The sequence below is a fragment of the Ascaphus truei genome, chromosome 16 (genome assembly GCF_040206685.1).
Source record: "Ascaphus truei isolate aAscTru1 chromosome 16, aAscTru1.hap1, whole genome shotgun sequence".
In the NCBI taxonomy this organism is placed as follows: Eukaryota; Metazoa; Chordata; class Amphibia; order Anura; family Ascaphidae; genus Ascaphus; species Ascaphus truei.
Genome location: NC_134498.1, coordinates 43,564,782 through 43,583,597, shown reverse-complemented (window position 1 = coordinate 43,583,597; position 18,816 = coordinate 43,564,782). Strand labels below are relative to the sequence as shown.

General features: G+C 42.4%; 1 protein-coding gene across 4 annotated transcripts; it reads right to left on the bottom strand.

Moving 5' to 3' along the window:
• Positions 1–2,978: 2,978 nt before the first annotated feature.
• On the bottom strand, positions 2,979–17,274 carry LOC142467532 (A-kinase anchor protein 17B-like). Of its 4 annotated transcripts, XM_075573350.1 has the most exons (7): positions 16,976–17,274; positions 11,789–11,837; positions 10,847–11,050; positions 8,801–9,562; positions 7,743–7,867; positions 6,135–6,360; positions 2,979–5,548 (listed from the first exon to the last, which is right to left on the bottom strand). In XM_075573350.1, the coding sequence occupies exons 4-7, from the start codon at positions 9,548–9,550 to the stop codon at positions 3,890–3,892; spliced, it is 2,760 nt and encodes a 919-aa protein (XP_075429465.1). In that variant the 5' UTR covers positions 9,551–9,562; positions 10,847–11,050; positions 11,789–11,837; positions 16,976–17,274; the 3' UTR covers positions 2,979–3,889. The 4 variants fall into 4 exon arrangements, with proteins under 4 accessions (XP_075429465.1, XP_075429464.1, XP_075429463.1 ...); XM_075573349.1 differs by lacking the exon at positions 11,789–11,837 and having other exon boundaries at positions 16,971–17,274; XM_075573348.1 differs by lacking the exon at positions 11,789–11,837.
• Between the last annotated feature and the right edge of the window lie 1,542 nt (positions 17,275–18,816).

The window sequence follows — 18,816 nt, the reverse complement described above, 5'->3', positions numbered from 1 at the left end:
GCGCTAGGGTGTATGTTACTATTCTTCTACTATTTGCTTTTAGGGAACGGAGAATCCCCCATCATCCACCTAAGCAGCAGAAAGTAAACCAATTAATTGTATATAGGTACCATCCATAACATTGTAGATTATTCCCATTAGCGCCTTCATGTCTTTCCATTTTGTACTTAAAGAAACAAATACTCCCTGTGCCGGCTGGTCAGAAAGCGCATCACACAGCAGATGCTAATGCCAATTATAGACTATATCCTGAGATACTTACCTCCTTAGGTGGTGCCGGTGTCTCCTGCCCTGGTTTAAAGCCCCCGGTCACATGGGACAATAAGAAGCTGCCTATGATTAGGATGACCAGATGTCCCGGTTTAGCCGGGACAGCCCAGGTTTTTGAATGCCTGTCCCGGCTGCCCGACATTCTTTAAAATGTCCCGTTTTTTTGTGGCTGTCCTAGTTTTGACCATCAGAGCAGGGGGGGCAGCAGAAAGCAAGAATGCAGGGAGCAGAGCAGGAAGAGAGCGGAGGCCGGTCTGACTGCAGTTGCAGAGGGTGGGGGCGGGGTCTGAGCTACAGAGGGTGGGGGCGGGGTTTGTGTCAGAGGAGCCTCAGCAGTGAGAGCCGGAAGTGAGGTGCCTGCTGCCAGGGCCCAAGATGGCTTCCCCCCCACCACCATTCTCCACAGTGAAAGGTAGGGCACTCTAGCTGATGTTACAGCTTGCTATTGGCCCATGTGATGAGACCGCTAAACCTGAGCAGGATATACCGGCACCCCCTAAGGAGGCAAGTATTTCAGGAAGCAAGGGGTCCCCGAAGCCAAAATGAATGCCGTTCAGCTCTGGAGACCCCCTGCTTCGACCTAGGAGGAAAACAATTGAGGTAATTTTTTTAAGTGAAACTTCTTTGCTGGCACCTACAGGGTTTTCATGGGGGGAAAAAATCCTTACCTTGTAACGAAAAACTGTAACGCAAGTGACGTCATGGTAGTAATGGGCGCGCGCCCGTCACACATGCGCAAAAAAAGCCACCATTCTAACCTGCCTCTTTTTGAGTTTATACCACATATAGTGTGTCATTGTCACATAGGTTTATGTGTTCATCATTATACAATTTATGAAATTATGTATGTTGTTCCATCTATGTACATTTGTATTTACATTGGTATTATGACTGGGGAATATATATACATGTGTATGTGATTCCTAGTCTTTTTTTATTTTGTCTGTTATCATAGATTATAATCATTGCTAATATTCATTTATAGAGCTAATATGTTCCAACATAGTTATACTTTTTATTTCACAATATAAAATTATACATATTGTTTTTATTTTTATTTTACTTTTTCATATTTATCTCATTTGAGTTTTAATAGGTAGGTTTAAGTGTTGGATCCTTTTGAGCGTAATAGTTTATAGATTGCATATGAGTTGTCTTTATATAGTTTCCTGTTTTCTATTTCATGTAGCTTTTTAATCTAGATATATATCGTTTATGTAACTGCTTTTGAATATATTCAATATTGTTATTTTACTGGCTATGAGGTAACCTTAATGAGTCCACCTATGAGAATTGAATTAATTGGTTGCTAAGCAACAATGGGGGTTATATACTCCTACATGTGAACTTTCAACCTATTCCCCTTTGAGAAAGTTGCTGTTGCGACGAAACGCGTCAGGGACATCATTACGCAATTACGTCACAACACTACGCCATTACGGAAGTGCGTGATCAGGTCGGGTCGCGCTAGACGTTTTTACAGACCGTGTGTTTTACTGAGTCTTGTGAGACACCTAGCCGAGCTGCCAAACATCAACAAAAGGGCTATATTTTGCGTTCAAGCAACCCTTCACTGACTGCCAACACGGATTACCATCCTTCCATTTCATCTTTGGACTGCGGTGGACATTGCAGCTTGGCGGTGATATGATTTCACAACTGCGCATTTGTATTTGTCATCTAGTGAGTGCGATTCTTATCCCTCCCCTCTCCCCTCCCCTAATTCCAATAAATTGTTACCTTTTTACGCTATGGGGCGTGCGCTCTCTCCTCTTTTCTTTTCTACAGGTTCATCCAATTGAGAGCAGCCTGAAGTTCCCCTTCTACTGGATACAACTACTCACATATTCTGGACTTCATATTGGGACTGGTTCTATATATACACATTTTTTATTATATCTTTTACTTTAATTCTTCTTTTTACAAGTTGTTTATTTAGTCATTGTGTTATTATAAGTTGTTATCATATATAGCAATTACATTTGTGGTGGTTATCACACAATATTTCTCTTAGGTTTACACTTCAGTATATTAACCACACAATCACTGGCGCTAATTTCTTTGTTTGATAGATATATATATACACCCACCCTGTGTTCTAGAAGAAGGTTCTTCAGAGTTCTGACTGGGGTCCTCACTATAAGTCCTGTATATATGCTTGTGTGTGTGTAGTCTGCAGCTAGCTTTGTCTATTGACACAGTTTTAAATTTTTATTTTCCAGTTTAGTAACATGCCCCAATCTTCTGTAAGCGCCTGTTAGAGGATCTGGAAGTTTACATTTGTAAGAGGATGCATTGCCGTTCTGTTCCATAGGGTTGTCCCACAACAACCTGTAGTTCTATCATCACTTTCTCCAAGTCCTTATGCAACAGGTAACGAAGCCACTGTACGGTACCTTCTCTGGATAGGGCCAGAACCTACTGGAGGGTGATATCACTAGAGCCATTATACTATTGTATTGTATCATTTCTATATTGCACAGTCATCCACACCCAGCCAGTACTTACCCACGTAAATCTACACGGCTAATTGACTGAGCATTTACTTTATGGACTAATCTGATGCGACCCCCTTCATAGCCGGGGTATGTGGATTACCTGTGTAAAACGGTACAAAGCGGGACAGCATCATAAAGTATTTATGAACATTTCAACTCTCTCGTTTCTGGTCTAGAAAAAATAAAGAAAATTGTTTTTCCAGGCGAAAGCGGCTTTAATATGACACTTTATTGTGAGCATGTGGAATGTAATGTTTCCATTTTTTTTTTAATTGTTTTATTTTTTTTAAACATTTGTTTTCAAACTATGTATTTTATTCATACTTTGGCTATTAAGTGTCATTAGTGAGAGATTTGCCAATAACAAACAAGCACTTAAATCTACTCCTTTGCATAGCAGCAGGAGTGGCCAAGTGACATACAAAGATAACTCTAAAACAAGGGGTAGCCAACTCCAATCTTAAAGGGCCATCAACAGGTCAGCTTTTCAGGCTATCGCCACTTCAGCATAGGTGGCTCAATCAGTGGTTGAGTTGTTGACTGAGCCACCTCCGCTGAAGCAGAAATATCCTGAAAACCTGACCTATTGGTGGCGTTTGGGGACTGGAGTTGGCCACTTCTGCTGAACAGGTCAGGATCTCATTTTTACCTACATATGAGCTCCACAAAGAGCACAAATTACACATTTTCTCTCATCTCTTGAAATGCAAAGAATTTGGATGCGACAGTGAACAGAACATTTCCTGGTTACATCGGTCTGTTCATACTGCTTTTTAAACCATTTACAAAAAAAAAAGTATAACTTACCAGTTTTTAAATAAAAGGTAAAATAATCTTTTCACTAAATACACTGCTTTTATAGGTCAGGAAAGTGTGTTTTCGGAATATAAGATGCCTTTTGCATACAGTACACACCCCCAAAAGAAAACACTAAACAGAGTAGGGCACAAACAGGGTAAAATTCAACAGCTGAGTCTTCATTTCTGGGGAACACACTGAGTGACAAACTTGGTTGCAAAAGTACATTTTAGAAAGGCACTTAACGTATAAATACAGTTTCTAACAAAAGTCTCCTTAGAAACCAAGTTCACATTTAAGTACTCTATAGCTCAACTTTTAGATTATACATTTTTAACAAACCCTCCTGCACGGTAGAAATGACGCTCCCAGTCTAAATAATTATTAAATGAGCTTTTAGAACATATGGCAAGCTGCGGTGTTTCTACGAGGTGGTTTCCAGTTTGCTGGTCAAAGTTAGAATTGCACCAATCGGCGGTTTTTCTAACAGCCCGTGCTTGCTCAGTGTGTACAACACCTGCGGAATCATCTTCTGGAAAACCAACTTCCCACTCTGCCGATTTTCTCCTGGATTTCTTAGGCTGCTTGGCACGACTCGCTGCCTTGTGGATTATTTTAGACGTTTCATTGTGTGCATTTGCCCGCACATTACTCTTATGTTGAACTGATTTGTGCAAGTCAGGATTTCGGAGAAACGGCAGGGCGTTCATGCACTTCTCGTTGAAGCAGTCTTTGTGATCAGCCAAGTAGTTTATGTGAATCTTTTTCGGAACGCTCTTCTTTTCCAATGCTAATCTTTTCACTTCCGAGTCAGACTCACTAGTTTGTCCTTCATCTTTAAGATGAAAGCTCGGTCTGTGGCATGCTGGCCTGAGATTACATTTTGAATGCTTTTCAAAATAGCTACATGCAGAGTAGGAATGTAAAAAATGACCCAACACATCTTCATGGTCGCAGGTCATATTTTTGTCAGAAAGACTGATTTTTTTCCCCATTTCACCCAGTGCGTTTTTTCCTAGTTTCCTGGTAGATTTCCGAATATTTCGAATGTCACCGTTATCACGGCTTTCTGCCTTTCCACTTGGCTCTTCACTAAAATACTCAGAAGTACTGCTGATTTCCTCCAGTACGTCTTTCAGCTCGTTGTCGGATTCTGCATTTTGGGGATGCTCTCCACCTTTCCAAGTTCTCTGAAAAACATGTTCAGGGCCTTCAAGGAAATTAGTTCTAGTGCTTGTTAAAGGAACCGTGTGTTCACTTGGAACCAAATGCTTCTTACAGTCTTTGGAAAATCTTCTCGCATAAGGTGCATTTCTCAAATTCTTCTCCAATTTCTTAATAGTTGTCTTACATCTGCCGCTATCATTGTTCAGCTCCTGATCCAGCTTTGGCATCAATTTCATCTCCGTAAAATGCCCATTCATGTTCCTCAGTTTTATCTGGAAGCTATTCCCGTTGCAATGCACCATCCTCTGACACCAAGGCTTGCTTACATTGTCATTTGTTTCCAGAAACAATCTTGCATACTCTGGACAGTGGTAGTAATTTAACAAATAATGAATGAAGTCATCAGTTTCATAAATTTTCAGCTTTTTGAAGCAGCCGCTATCCAGCACATCTTGAGAATGTGACAGTTTGAAAATGTGACGGTCACAATGTTGCACCCTCTTTTCCTTTTGCTCATTCCGAGCTTCCTTTTGGGGAGTACCACAAGCAAAACTTTTTGATTTGTCTTTATGGACTAATGATCTTTTTCCTTTCTTCTTCTGTTTAGGAGCACTTACTGGCTGGACATATGCCTCAGTGACAGAAGGCTTATTGTCCGTCTCAATTTCATCTTTGCTTCTCCCTTCTCCGTCTAGAATTGGCAGGGAGACTGGAGTCTTCTTTCCTAAGTCAGCAAACGTAGTTTCACTGGAGCCTTCCATTAAATCACAATCCAGCTGGAGTTCTTCACTGATTTTATCCACTTGCACCAGACCCTTTAAAAAAAAAAAAAAAAAAAAAAAGAGAGAGAAATGAGAATAAATATCTGCGTAAGAAAACCAAAACTACGCAACTCATGCTTAACACGAACGTTTGTGAATAAGTGGTCATCTGATCCCAACTTTAAAGAGTCAAATGATTAGATTTAGCTTTAAATAGCCAGACAATGAAGTACCTGGAAATTTGGTTATGCAGGTATCCCTTTCTCACATTGACTGACTACTAACTGAAAGTGCACTCATGCCCAGGCAGGGCATTGTGATGTTGACATCTCCAGACATGACAAGGTATGTATGTATGTATGTATGTATCTATATCTATCTATCTATATATTATAAATAAAAAAAAAGCCCTGAACACAGCAGCAATAAGAGGTCTAATCATTTTTGAGAAGACTACAAACAGCCCAAAAAGCCGATTTAACTCTGCTGAAGAACATCTGGGGAGAAGTGAAGATGTACAGTAGACTGCCATAGGCAAAATCTTTATCGACTGAAAGATTGCACACTCAAAATGCTCATCATGCATCAACAAGCAGCAGGTACAAGTTGCATTTTCAGAATGAACAAGAAAAACACTTACGTTGACTTTCTCTAGGAGCACTGTGAGAAGCTTGAATGATTCCACTCGTCTTTGAGCTAGTAAGAGTTTTCTATCGTCCCATTCCTGGGTGTCTTCTACTCTTTCAGGACACGGATCTTGCTCGGTTATATCGGGTTCCACACATTCCCTCTGCCTCTGAACTTTCCGCTTTAACTTTATCCTCCTTTTTTTCTCTCGACATTTTCTTTCCTCCACTTTTCTTTTCCTAGATAATAACACAAATGATTCTGCTTACTTTCCTGAAGTGGGGAAGGGGGGTAGTGTGTGTGTGTGTCTAACACGTTATATGTAAATAATGCATAAAGCGCTAATGGGCTTCAACTCAATTAGTTTGAATTGACCGCACACACCAAAAAGGGGACGGCGTTAGCCCGGTACTGGAGCTGCTCCAACATGCCAGTGATGAAGGAACATCTGTATATCCCAGTAATTTCTGCAGAAGATTATTCAAAACACATGTGCATACAAACCTGTTAAATGTTATTTAGCATAAATATCTCAAGTTTTGAGCAGTTATCCAAAATATAGATCAACCCAACCATTAGGCTGTGATTATAGTGGAGACCAATGAAAACGCAGATAGTGTGCGTGCGACAAAGCCCTACGGAGCGACAGATTACAAGATACAATTGAAATTGTTTGTGCAGCGTGACGGCCACATCACGTGAGAGGTTCAGGCAATGAGGGCGAACCGCTCACGTGATGTCACAGCCACGCCTCCCGATCACCTCCAGCCTAGGTTATGTTTCGGGCGCTCGTAGGGGCACTATAATCGCAGCCTTAGTCTGGAAGGAAGGACACAGCACGAGGCAACTTAAAGAAGGAAAAAAAAAGTATTCCAGAAAATAAAATTAAAAAAAATCAATGTTTTTGTCCACTATGGGACCTTTATCGGGGTTGGGAATAAAATGCTGTGTTTCCGTCCTAACCCTGATAAAGGTCCCATAGTGGGCAAAAAACATCAGTTTTCTTCTGCACTACCATACACCTTTTTGAATGGTCTTCGAATTAATTGAGCCGCCAGCACATTATGCATTTACCATCACAACGTGTGAATGGGTAAAATAAATGCCGGTGCCTCTGTACAGTTCTACAACTACATAAAATATATTCGTCTTTCAGCCAATAGGATTCTTTGGAAGTCATTACACAAGTTATTGGGAAAGAAAAGAAAGGAAGGGTTTACAAGATGTAGGATTATCACATATTAGATAATGCACATTTTGCCCTATGGTTCTGTTATGATATATGCACATACCATGTCTAAACTATTTTTCATTAGAGGAGTGCTGCTTTTCTCCATTTTCCAATGAGCAGTTAATTTATATTAAAATAAATAATTCGGAAAGTGTAGACCAGGAGTGGTCAACTCCAGTCCTCAAAAGCCACCAACAGGTCAGGTTTTCAGGATATCCTTGCTTCATCACAGGTGGCTCAATTAGTCCCTGCTTCAGCACAGGTGGCTCAGAGGCCACCTGTGTTGAAGCTAGAATATCCTGAAAACCTGACCTGTTGGTGGCCCTTGAGGACTGGAGTTGGCCACTCCTGGTGTAGACAACAGGTTTCTTCAACTGGAAGCCCCCTCACCTCTCAGCCTCCTCGTCCTCTTTTTCTTGTTTCCTTTGCTGTTCCAGCTCCTGTAGTTTAAGCCTTTCCGCATTCCTCCTGTTTACTGCGTCTTCACTAAAGTGTTTGGTTGTATCCAGAGTTGCCTTTAAAAAAAAAAAATTACATTTAAAAAAAAGGCTGCAAAATAACTCCACGTGCCAATCCTTTAATTCCCGGAGGAATAAACTGCAGCAGAATACTTTGTTATATTCTGCAATTACAGTCTACTAAGACATTTTGGGACTTTTCATAGGTACCAGAGCACCCAGAAATGACTAGAACATGTAGAACATGTGGAATTCACAGATGTAAAAATCAAGGTACAGATTTTTTAACCCAAGAATAAATACACCCACTATTGCAGGAACATATTGTCTATAATATATATTACCATTATAGACATACGTTTTGTTTTCCTGCATGTCACCCAATAATAACGAATATCAATGCACGAGAATAGTTTCAAACGGAATTGTAGTCAGTGCATTCATACTGTATTACAGTTGTGTTTTATCACACAATAGGCAACCATGCAAGATAACACAATGTCCACACTACCAACAATAGTGTTCTTTGCAAATGTGGGTAGGCACTAGAAGGCTATAACGGTGATTGCGCCGATATATAGCAGTGGTCCTCATTCTCTTCAGGGCCCAAAGCCAGGCCAGGTTTTAGGAATGCCAATGAATATCCTATTAATGTGCAACTTGGGTGCACTCACCTGTGTTTGCAAATGTATTAGTTATTCCCAAAGGCTGGTATGGTTTGTGTTCCCTGATAAGAAGTCTGACAACAACTGCTGTAGAGCAACATATGGCTAGGAGTAACCAACAGGTCAGGTTTTCAGGATATCCCTGCTTCAGCACAGGCTGCTCAGTCTTTGACTGAGCCATCTGTGCTGACGCAGGGATATCTTGAAAACCTGACCTGTTGGTAGCTCAAGGGCTGGAGTTGGCCACCCCTGGTCAATGAACTGTAGTTACAAGAGGAGTTTCAACAAGCTTATCTTCTTGTGAATAATCTTTAGCCCACATTACCTTTATATCACATGCCACAGCCTTCCCATCTTCGCCTTTAAGCATTAGTTTCATTCCATGGAGTGACTCCATAGCATTGACAAAGCTTGCATGGTCTTCATATTGGAGGAAAGCATCAAAGGTCTGTAGGCCGCCCGAATTCAATGGGTTAAAGTTCCCACCAACCTCTTCTCTGTACGGATCAAGCATAGGTATATCTATATATGTTATTCCTCCATATCTTTCAAAAGCACTCTTCAGAACATCTTCACATGGCTTTTCAATATTTAAACCCAACGATGAAAACCATTTACAAGGTAAGCCTTCAAAATGAATGCAATGCGGAGGGGGGTCATGCTCGGGGAGCACCTCTGTAGCGCTCTCCGCTTCCAGCCACTCGGATTTTGTTGGACATTCATTAAGTGCCTCAGTGGCCTCAACACTTAAGGGTTCATTAAAGCTGCTTAGTTTTAGGGTTTGTCCATTAAGTTTTGCCAAGAAAATCTGAGTCAGATGTTTAGTGTCCGTTTCACCTTCAATTCGGATAAACGCTTTAGTGCTTCTTGAAACCTTAATAGAACTGAACTGGTCAGGATCCACCGCATGTTTTAGCTCTTCCAAAAGCTCCCAATTTGAAACTGGCCAGCATGGCTCTTCTCCCTCAGGGAGTATCACGTTAATAGTCAACTTTGCCTTTGGTTTTAGATAAAGATGGTGAGTGGCACTTAGTTCCACGGCTTCAGAGTTATCGTATACCGTAGTAACAGTCATTGTGTCCAATCACTACAACAAGAACCAAAAGACATTAATAAGACAACACCATACCAAAAGACACACAAACACACACGTTACAGTTTAACAATGATGCATATAAATTAGTTTACTGGCTCTAGAAACGTAGAACCTTATCCAATATGTTGTGAAGCCACTTCCTGGTGATGGAGAAGATTGTAGCCCCTTCTGAATGGGGCTGAACACTTCTTTACAGCATATTAAATAGGGACCATAGAATGATGCACCACAAAGGAGGCAGGGGCACAGCTATAGGTCGGGGCCTCGCTCTCTAGGGTGACCAATCCCAAATTTGTCCTGGCACTCGCCAACAGCGCAATAAAAAAGCATTTGCCTGGGGACACGGGGCATGCCTAGCTACGCAACTGAAAAGGAGGCGATTAATATTAGGGAGAAGGGGTAATGTAGTTACTTAGATTGTTTGACTTGACTCGTGTCCACAAAATTACTGATGTGCGTAGAAGGCAGCCCCAATAAATATAAAAACAATGTATAAATGTAATGAGCTTCTTTCAGCCTTCCTTATTTGCATCGAATTAAAACAAAAATTGTTTCCCCTTTTCTCCAGGTCTGTTAAATTATTGAAGCACATCAGCTACTTATGCTCATCTGTGACCAATGACGTATTATTAATTACTATACAAAACAAAGACAATTCACCTCTAGTTTTCAGAACTGACGAATAATCTCAAATCACCAAATGATATTAGATGAAGATTGTAAAGAAAACAAAAACAAGTAACAGGGCCCTTGAAGCCCAATTTCAGAGGGGGGGGGGGGAAACAAAAAACCCACAATGCATAGACTCATTTGGCAGTGAAAGGGTTAAGCCAGGGGTTCTCAACAGCAGTCCTCAAGAGCCCCCAATAGATCAGGTTTTCAGGATATCCCTGCTTCAGCACAGGTGACAATCAGTGACTCAGTCTTCGACTGCACCACCTGTGCTGAAGCAGGAATATCTTGTAGACCTGGGGGGGGGGGGGGGTCTTGATGACCGGAGTGGGGAAACCCTTGGTTAAGCGCTTGGATTAGTAGGACAGCACAGGCAGATTCAACAAATCAATATGAACCGGCCTTTTTTGTCCCAATGTCACAAAAGAATTAAAAGTAGAAATAAAAGTCCCAGTCTCACTGCACTCTGTCTGCACCTGCTGCATCCAATTAAAATGAACTAAAAATTACTGGAGAATACATTCGCAGACATCTAAATAAGCCAGTGTTCACAATACAGAGCAAGAAACAAATAAAACTGAGATGGAAACACACTATGCTTACGCTTTTTCTCTTTTGAAGTTGTTCAGAAGTATGCAGATTGTGCAATGTAGCTTATATGCAAAAATACAAGAAAATGGGTTTCGAGACCTAAAAGTAGTCTCAAAAGCAGACACAGCATACGTAACCAACTGCTCGCAACGGATACTTCCTGATGAGGAAATAGGCGTCTCGGATAACTGGTCGTCAGTACTTTGGCAGCGTGTTCTGGAGAGAAGGATGATGTGTACATTTTAATAAAGACAAAATGAACATCTGCTACAAATATCGGGGAGGGACTTTTAAATTCTCCGGACAGCCCTGCTCTTCAGACCTCACTCATCTCCTGACTTACACGCAACAGCCTCACCACGATTTTCACATGCACACACGCTCCTCTTACACACTTTACATTCACCCCTATTCTCACACAGCACACGCACCCTTTAAATCATAAACATATTTTTCCACACACCTTCCCCATCCCACAAAAAAAAAAAAAAGTACTAACCTCTCTGCCTCTCCCTACACATCGACATCACACTCGGACCTCACTCATTCCTCCCAACTTCCCATACACCTCAAACATGTCAGCAGCTCAGCGGGCACATCCTGTGCTGCCTGGAGATGAAGAGGCTTGTCTGTGTCTCCTCTGTGCCAGGCAGAGAGGGGAATTACAGCGTTTACATCTCCAGGGAGCACAGGACGTGCCTGCGGAGATGTTCCACCGGGGGCTGCGGCGCACTTGGCAAAAGTTCGCGACAAACCAGGGTAGCCTGGCTGAGAAAGAGAGCGCTAATATTTGCAGCATCAATGTTTCGATGCTGGACTGACTACCTTCTTTGAGAAAAGTCCCTCTGGACAAAGGCAGATATTCTTATAAATCAAAGCATATGCACAATATTCCTTTAAATTTAAAACACCAGTCACACTGAGCAAGGTGTACTGAAGACTGGTCGTCCTTACCCAGTAAACTCCATTGACGCGGTATTTATTTGCCAATTTCATATTTAGGCTACAAAGAAAGGAGACACCAATGCAAATACCAGAGAATATATAAAACATACAGTCATAATTAAATGTCCCCAGGCACAAATGGCATTAAAGAGATTAACAAAAGTAGCTTTGCCTACTAGTGCAAGTAATACCCAAGAGAATCTTAACCCTCTGATGCCCAATACACACTAATCCCAGGATACCCTACCACAGTCAAGTCTTAGCTCTAGAAGTCAACAAGTAGGCTGTCCTGCTTTAAATATATCTCTAGTTAATCGTTAGGCCGCGCTTATAGTGCCGGCGACGCGTCCGATGACGTCACCAGTCGCCATTGCGAAAGTTATATTTTAAGTTTAGGCGATGTCGCTGGCTACAAGGCCAGTGATGTCATAAAAGGGGGGAGGGCAGAGGCACGGGGAAGCTCCCGATTGGCCGCAAAGGGAGACCGTTGCAAAAAAAAAAAAAAAAAAAAAAAATATCAGTGACTACCAGATTTTTGGTAACACTGTCGCTCCGTCGCCGTCGCGTGCACTATTAGCGCCGACGACGGGGACAATTCATTTGTTTTGATGTGATGGTCGTGTTGCTGGTGACAGCACGCTGCGGTTGCTGGAAAAATCAAACTGACTTGGCTACCAGCGATCGCGACCAAGCCGTCGCTCCGTCACGTTGCTTCTACTATAAGAGCACGCGACGGCGGCAATACATTTGTTTCTCCGCGACGTTGCATCGCCGTCACAGTAAGCACAGCCTTACTGGTATACAACATGGTCCCCAAAGTGCCACGTGTAACCCCTATCCACTGGGAAACCATTTCTGCTTTAGAACACTACTAAGTAGGATGTGTTCATTAGAGCGCCTACTGCCTGTATAGATACAAAAGGTCTGGGCTCCTCAACTAGCACTCCAAAGGGGCTAGATCAGAAACAATTTAGGAGAAGCGCGACAAGCTTATTGCAATGTCATTTTAGATACATTTAAAGACCTGAACATTATTATATTGCAACATTTTGCCAGCATTTATAGCATATAGAAGAAGAGAATCCAGCGATACAACACCAGGGTCGCCGTTTGAAGAGCCCGGCATAGGTGCCGGGTATGATGAATAATAGCAGGTAGGGATATTGTCTTTCCCTTGCAGGTTTTGATATTGTATTGTTTTTATATGGTACTCTTTGTAAAACCCATCAAGGCTTTTAATGAACGGTACTATTTACACCAAACGGGCCATTTGGTAGCGGCTGTTTCGCCGCGGGCAAATGACCACCGCCGCTTCGCCGCAGCCGACCCGCCGCTGGAACCCCCACCACCGGCCGCTTCCAAGATAAGTTTTATTACTCTTCAGGATAGGGGGTAAATGTAAGGTATTTTAGTGGTTAGGGTAGGGGTTTTTAGGGTTTAGGGTAAGAGCTTAGGTTGGGGGGTGGGAGGTGGCGGGAGAAGGGGTTAGGCACTTACCCTTAGCAGCGAAGTAGCAAGCAACAGATTCCGACCATTTGGTTGCGGCGAAGCCGCCGCAACCAGAATGTCCTAGACCGCTATTTACATGTTAAATATATAATACATGTATTTAAATATAAAAACGTCCTTCATATAGTGCCCAAAACAGATTTTGTAGTGCTACTATACCATTTAGCCACTGCATTGAATAGAAAGCACCCCCCTCCCCAGTTTTGCATGGGTTAAAAGAGACACCTGAAAGCACAGGCAGTTAATACAGTGTGACAGTTAAATATGTATAATTATACTATTGCAGTCTCAAAGGAGCAGCGTGCTACACCTGCGATGCCTTTGGTTTATTGAAGTATTCCTTGTAGCTTTCTTCCAAAATTAGGCTAAATTTCAATACCCTTACAATGAAAAGCTTGTTTTCTAAATTCTGCAGATGGATCAACATATGCTTTTCAGATGCCACTGCCATAGCAAAATGGCAACTCCTTAATCCAGGGGTTTTCAACTCCAGTCCACAACAACAGGTCAGGTTTTCAGGATAAACCTGCTTCAGCACAGGTGGCTCAATCTTCGACTGAGTCACCTGTGCTGACGCCGGGATAGCCTTAAAACCTGCCCTGTCGGCAGGTTTGTCGGGGGGGAGGGGGGTGGGGGGGTGAGAGTCTTGAGGACTGGAGTTTAGCACCCCTGCATTAACCAATATAAAGCCCACTGCAGTAGCAGAAATTTAAAAAACATCTACAAATAGAACCAATATAATTATCTATCAGAAACATCCATGGGAGAACAACCCATCCATACGTGTGGTTACACCTTTTCACAAGAGTATGGAAGACAGAGGAACTTGTCTTTTGAAGAAAAATACCCCATCAAGTTAGAATTCACAGCCCGACCCGGAATATGCATTATTTTAACATTTAAGGTGCACTCCGAGAGACAGAAAAGATACAACTACAAAATGCTATCGCCCCCACTACTTCACTTGCGTTAAATAGTCTGTGATCCCTTTTGATCGCCTGGTGTAGGATTCTGTGAAACACACTTACCTTCAGCGGGTCGCGATTTCAGGGCTGCAGTTGGCAGCTGTGTCAGTGAGAAGACGCGAGCAGGTTGGATGAATGTGCATATCGCATCCTGCTTTTGCAGAAAATGCTGCTAATATTAGCTTATGAAAAGCCTCAGGAGGGTTACATGGGGTAGACACATTTATTGGTTCGCTCCTTACGGAAAATTAACTCTTGCAAATGAATAACCCCTTCAGTGCTGTTGGGGACTGGAATGCATAATGCCAGTGTTCTCAACTCCAGTCCTGAAGACAGGCCAGGTTTTAAGGATATCTCTGCTTTAGTACAGGTGGCCTGTGCTGAATTAGTGATATCCTTAAAACCTGACCTGTTTCAGGGGAGTCTTGAAGATTGGAGTCAAGAACCCCAGGCATAATTAACTGAGACAACCCTAAATTTGTCTGCAGCTTAAGTAGCAATCCCCTCCCAGATGCATTTACAACTAAAGTCAGGTTATTACACCGTCACGTGCATTATAACCCAGTTTACTTTTTTTGTGCTTGGCTTCTGTGGCCATGTTAAAATCGGGCTCAAGAGAGCCAAACCACTGTTTCAAAAAGTACATGGGACCCAAAAGGTCGAAATAGCTATCTGTGAGCAGGTTTACTGGCTCTGCACTTCTTTAGCCCAGGCTGTGCTGAAAAGCTGTGTAATGCGGCAGGCATAATCTTATAGGGGGTCCATGTTAAAACAGACAAGAAGCAAAATGACTCCCTGACTGTTCATTTGCATGTCATTACCCAGAATCCTTGGCTGCAGTGGAAGCACTGTATGCTAAGAGATAATGGGGAAAGTCAGGGTTGCAGACCTGCCTGAGACGTGCAAATGTGCTCACAAGTGATATTTTTATTTACTATATAAAGTCACATAAAATGTCAATGTGAAAAACCCAAGGCTCAAATAACTTTGGATCAAGAGGCCTTTATAATGGAACAAATCTGACTAATAAAATGCACGCTTATTAAAAACAATAATATACGTGTTTTTAAGAGGGAAATTTTTTTTCTGGCTACTGCGAACTTCTCCGATAGTTTTTAAACACAAAGCACTTTGCAAAGGGAGCGATTAAAAGTATTTGCATTATACAGAAGTCGTACTGCACTCCTCATGTCACCGTGTGCGCCAGGCCATTTTACCCATTTTATTTGCAGATACAAGCACAATATTTCAGGGAATAGCCCGTGGTCAGTTTCAATGACAGTGAGACCATGTATGCACCTGACCAAGGGCGTTCTCTAAAACGGTGTGCCAATATATTCAAATAAAAGTAAAAAATGTCCTGTATTTTAATACAGTGTCGGCTTTACCAAAACAGGGAAAATGAAAAAAGTGAAAACAGTGGGGGATAAGGACAGCAAGTAAAATGAGAACACAAAGAGAGGCCCCGCCCCGAAGAGCTGACAATCTAAGTGATTTTTACAGGGACCGCTCTTTAGCTGCTCTCATGGACTTTTAAAATGGGTCACCAACCTATTTAAAATTAGGACCAATGCTTTACACATCTCAGATACCCACAAACACTTTTATTTGATCACCCTTTTGAAAAATCAAGGTCAGCAGCTGATATTATATATAAATTTATTTTTGGTGCCAGCACTCCTGAAGATAAATAGAAATGTAGCTAAACACAGGGTTGCCACCACTCCGGGTTTACCACCTTGTATGGTGGCGGCATTCGGCATCTCCTACCAATGTGGCTGCACAGCGTGGCATTGCCATGACAACGGACGCTACGCTGCAGCGCGTTGCCATAACGTGACGCCTCGGCAGGCTTCCCCGTTGTCATGGTAGCTTGACGCTGTGATGTCACGTAACATCCCATCGTCACGGCAACACTTGACGCCACGCAGCCATATTGACAGGAGTTGCAGGGGGGAGCTGCCGGGGGAACGCCAATGCTAAAATGTAAAAAGGTTATCTCCGGGTTAGCGTTCAGTAGAAGGCGGCGCAACCCTGGCTGTAGAAGAGGTGATCGCTGGACAACCCGTGTTCACCTCTCCAGATCAAAAACAGAAAATGTCCACAGCACTCCAGCATAGAAAAATATAAACATACATCTATTACATCATAAAGATACCAACAATAAAAAAAAAATAATGAAGATTTTTTTTTATTGTTTGTTGCTTATGCTGTAATAAATGTATGTTTATATTTTTCTATCCTAGAGTGCCTTGGACAGACAGACATTCTCTCTCCACATATAAATACACACAATTATTACATCTTTAAATAAATATATATCATCATCACCCTTATGCAGACACAAACATATCAATATGGGAATAAATTCACCATCAACCCCCTTACACAGAGCACCCCCCCCCCCAAAAAAAAAAATCCTTCATAGGATCCCCACAAGCCACAGCTGCTGCCCCCAAATATTTTGTTCCCACACCCAATCTGCCCCCTCTAAATAATTATTATTTTCTTTTAAATTAGGACGACCCTATTAAAAAAAGACATAGCATCAGCATAACCCGTATACACATCACTAGGATCAGGTCCCATGAGCTAAGTGGATCAGCAGCTGACATATGGCTGACTAAAAGGTGTTATTCTTCTTAATAATAAAGCCCGCAGGGTGTGGGGGGTCTGGGAGGTGCCCCTCCCCGCAATGTGCCAGCGATGCCCCATACCTCACCTCAGGGCACTGCCCCCAAGCCCGGGCAGCCATGTTGCCTGCACTCCGTTGTCATGTTGCTATGCACAGGGTGGGAGGGGACTGCCGGAACCGAACCCCAAGGAATGGCCCCCCACCCAGGCCTCCTTGTTTATAATAGCTGCATCTGCCCGGTGGGGAGAATCCCGGCTCCGGGTTTTCAGCAAACCGTCTCACATCAAAGGCTGAGGCCCTGACATGGAGGAGGAGGAGGCGGCTCTGTGATGGAGGAGGAGGGGGCTGAGGCCCTGACATGGAGTAGGCGCTGCCTCTGCTGGGCTGAATTAAAAGTGCGTCACAGCCTGACGCCACTGTCATGGCTGCACACAGGCCCTCAGGCCTCATACCTCTGAGCTGCAACTGGCTCTTCATGGTGTTTAAATAAGACCTCTCAAGTAACACTTTTGTTAACATGTTTTTTTTTTTTAACAAATTGGTATTTGTTGTTATGACACAAAATTAATAAACCAATTATAAAGAGAGAATCAGACCCAAATCAGTGAGTTGTAGGGAAAATAAAGGACTTCAAAAGTTCAGTGACTAAAAGCTGAAATCTGAGGGGGCTAAAATCAGTGGAAAGAAGACAAAACTAGTCAAAATAACACAGAATCTGTGAGAAGCACTACAAATCAGTGAGAATAACACAATGTGTGACAATAACACAAACGTGAGACTAACACACAATTAGTGAGAATACAAAAATCAGTGAGAATAACACAACATGAGTGACAATAACACAAACATCTGTGAGACTAACACAACTAGTGAGAATAACAGAATTAGTGAAAATAATAAAATTAGTGATAATAACACAAAAAACAGTCAGAATAATACAAAAAGCCGTGAAAATAACACAAAAGCCGTGAGAATAACCCCAAATCGGTGAGAATAATTCTAAGGAGTTTTCGTCCACAGCCTGAATAGCACTTTTTGGACTGTATAGAATTTAGCCCGAAATCGTTGAGAATAAACCTAATGGGCTTATTCTATTTATGCAGAATCGGACGATCTGGCTGTTTCCTATTGAAGTTTTCGGACTATATAGAATTAACCCCAAATCAGTGTGAAAAACACTAAATCATTGAGACTTGCAGAAAGTCAGAGTTCTTAGGTATGCAAAGTGTGTGTATATACACACACACACACACACACACACACACACACACACACACCATCTCATAAATAGAGAGTTATTCAGGATGTTGCCCATAAATATCAGATGGGGATATATTACTCTGAATTATAGAGTTCCAAATGTAACACAATAGTGCTAAATTTATAAGGTAATGTACTCCGAAAACAATTCCTAACGTATATTTCGTTTTAAGAAAGCTTGACATATATACAGTAATAGTTTCTTTTTTCCCCCCTCCTTACTAGCTTAATCTGAATGAGTTCACATGTTCTGTTGGGATGTTTCTGTAGAAGTGTTCTGAAGTTTTTGGATTATACAGAATAAACCCTAAATCAGATGTAGCCGTGACCTTTGATTCACCCTGAGTAATGAGAGGTTGCGCTTGTACAGTGTAGTTGCAGAAGCCCGCGAAGGAGGAGAGTACATATTGGCGGGAAAGGAGCCGTCCCTTGACCCAGCAGCCCCCACGGGGAGGGTCAGGTGAGCGCGTTTAGCCTATGGGCGGAGGAGTTGCCAGAGATATAGGCAGTGGTTGCGCGCACGTGGAGTCAAAGCATCGTGGAGAGACGAGGAGACGGAGACACTGCGCTGGGAGGTTGCGCAGTCAAGGTGCCCCGGCCCAGTTAGCCCTGAGTCACCGTAGAGACAAGCGGAGTTAGGGACACCCTTAGTCAGGGAGTTACCCCCC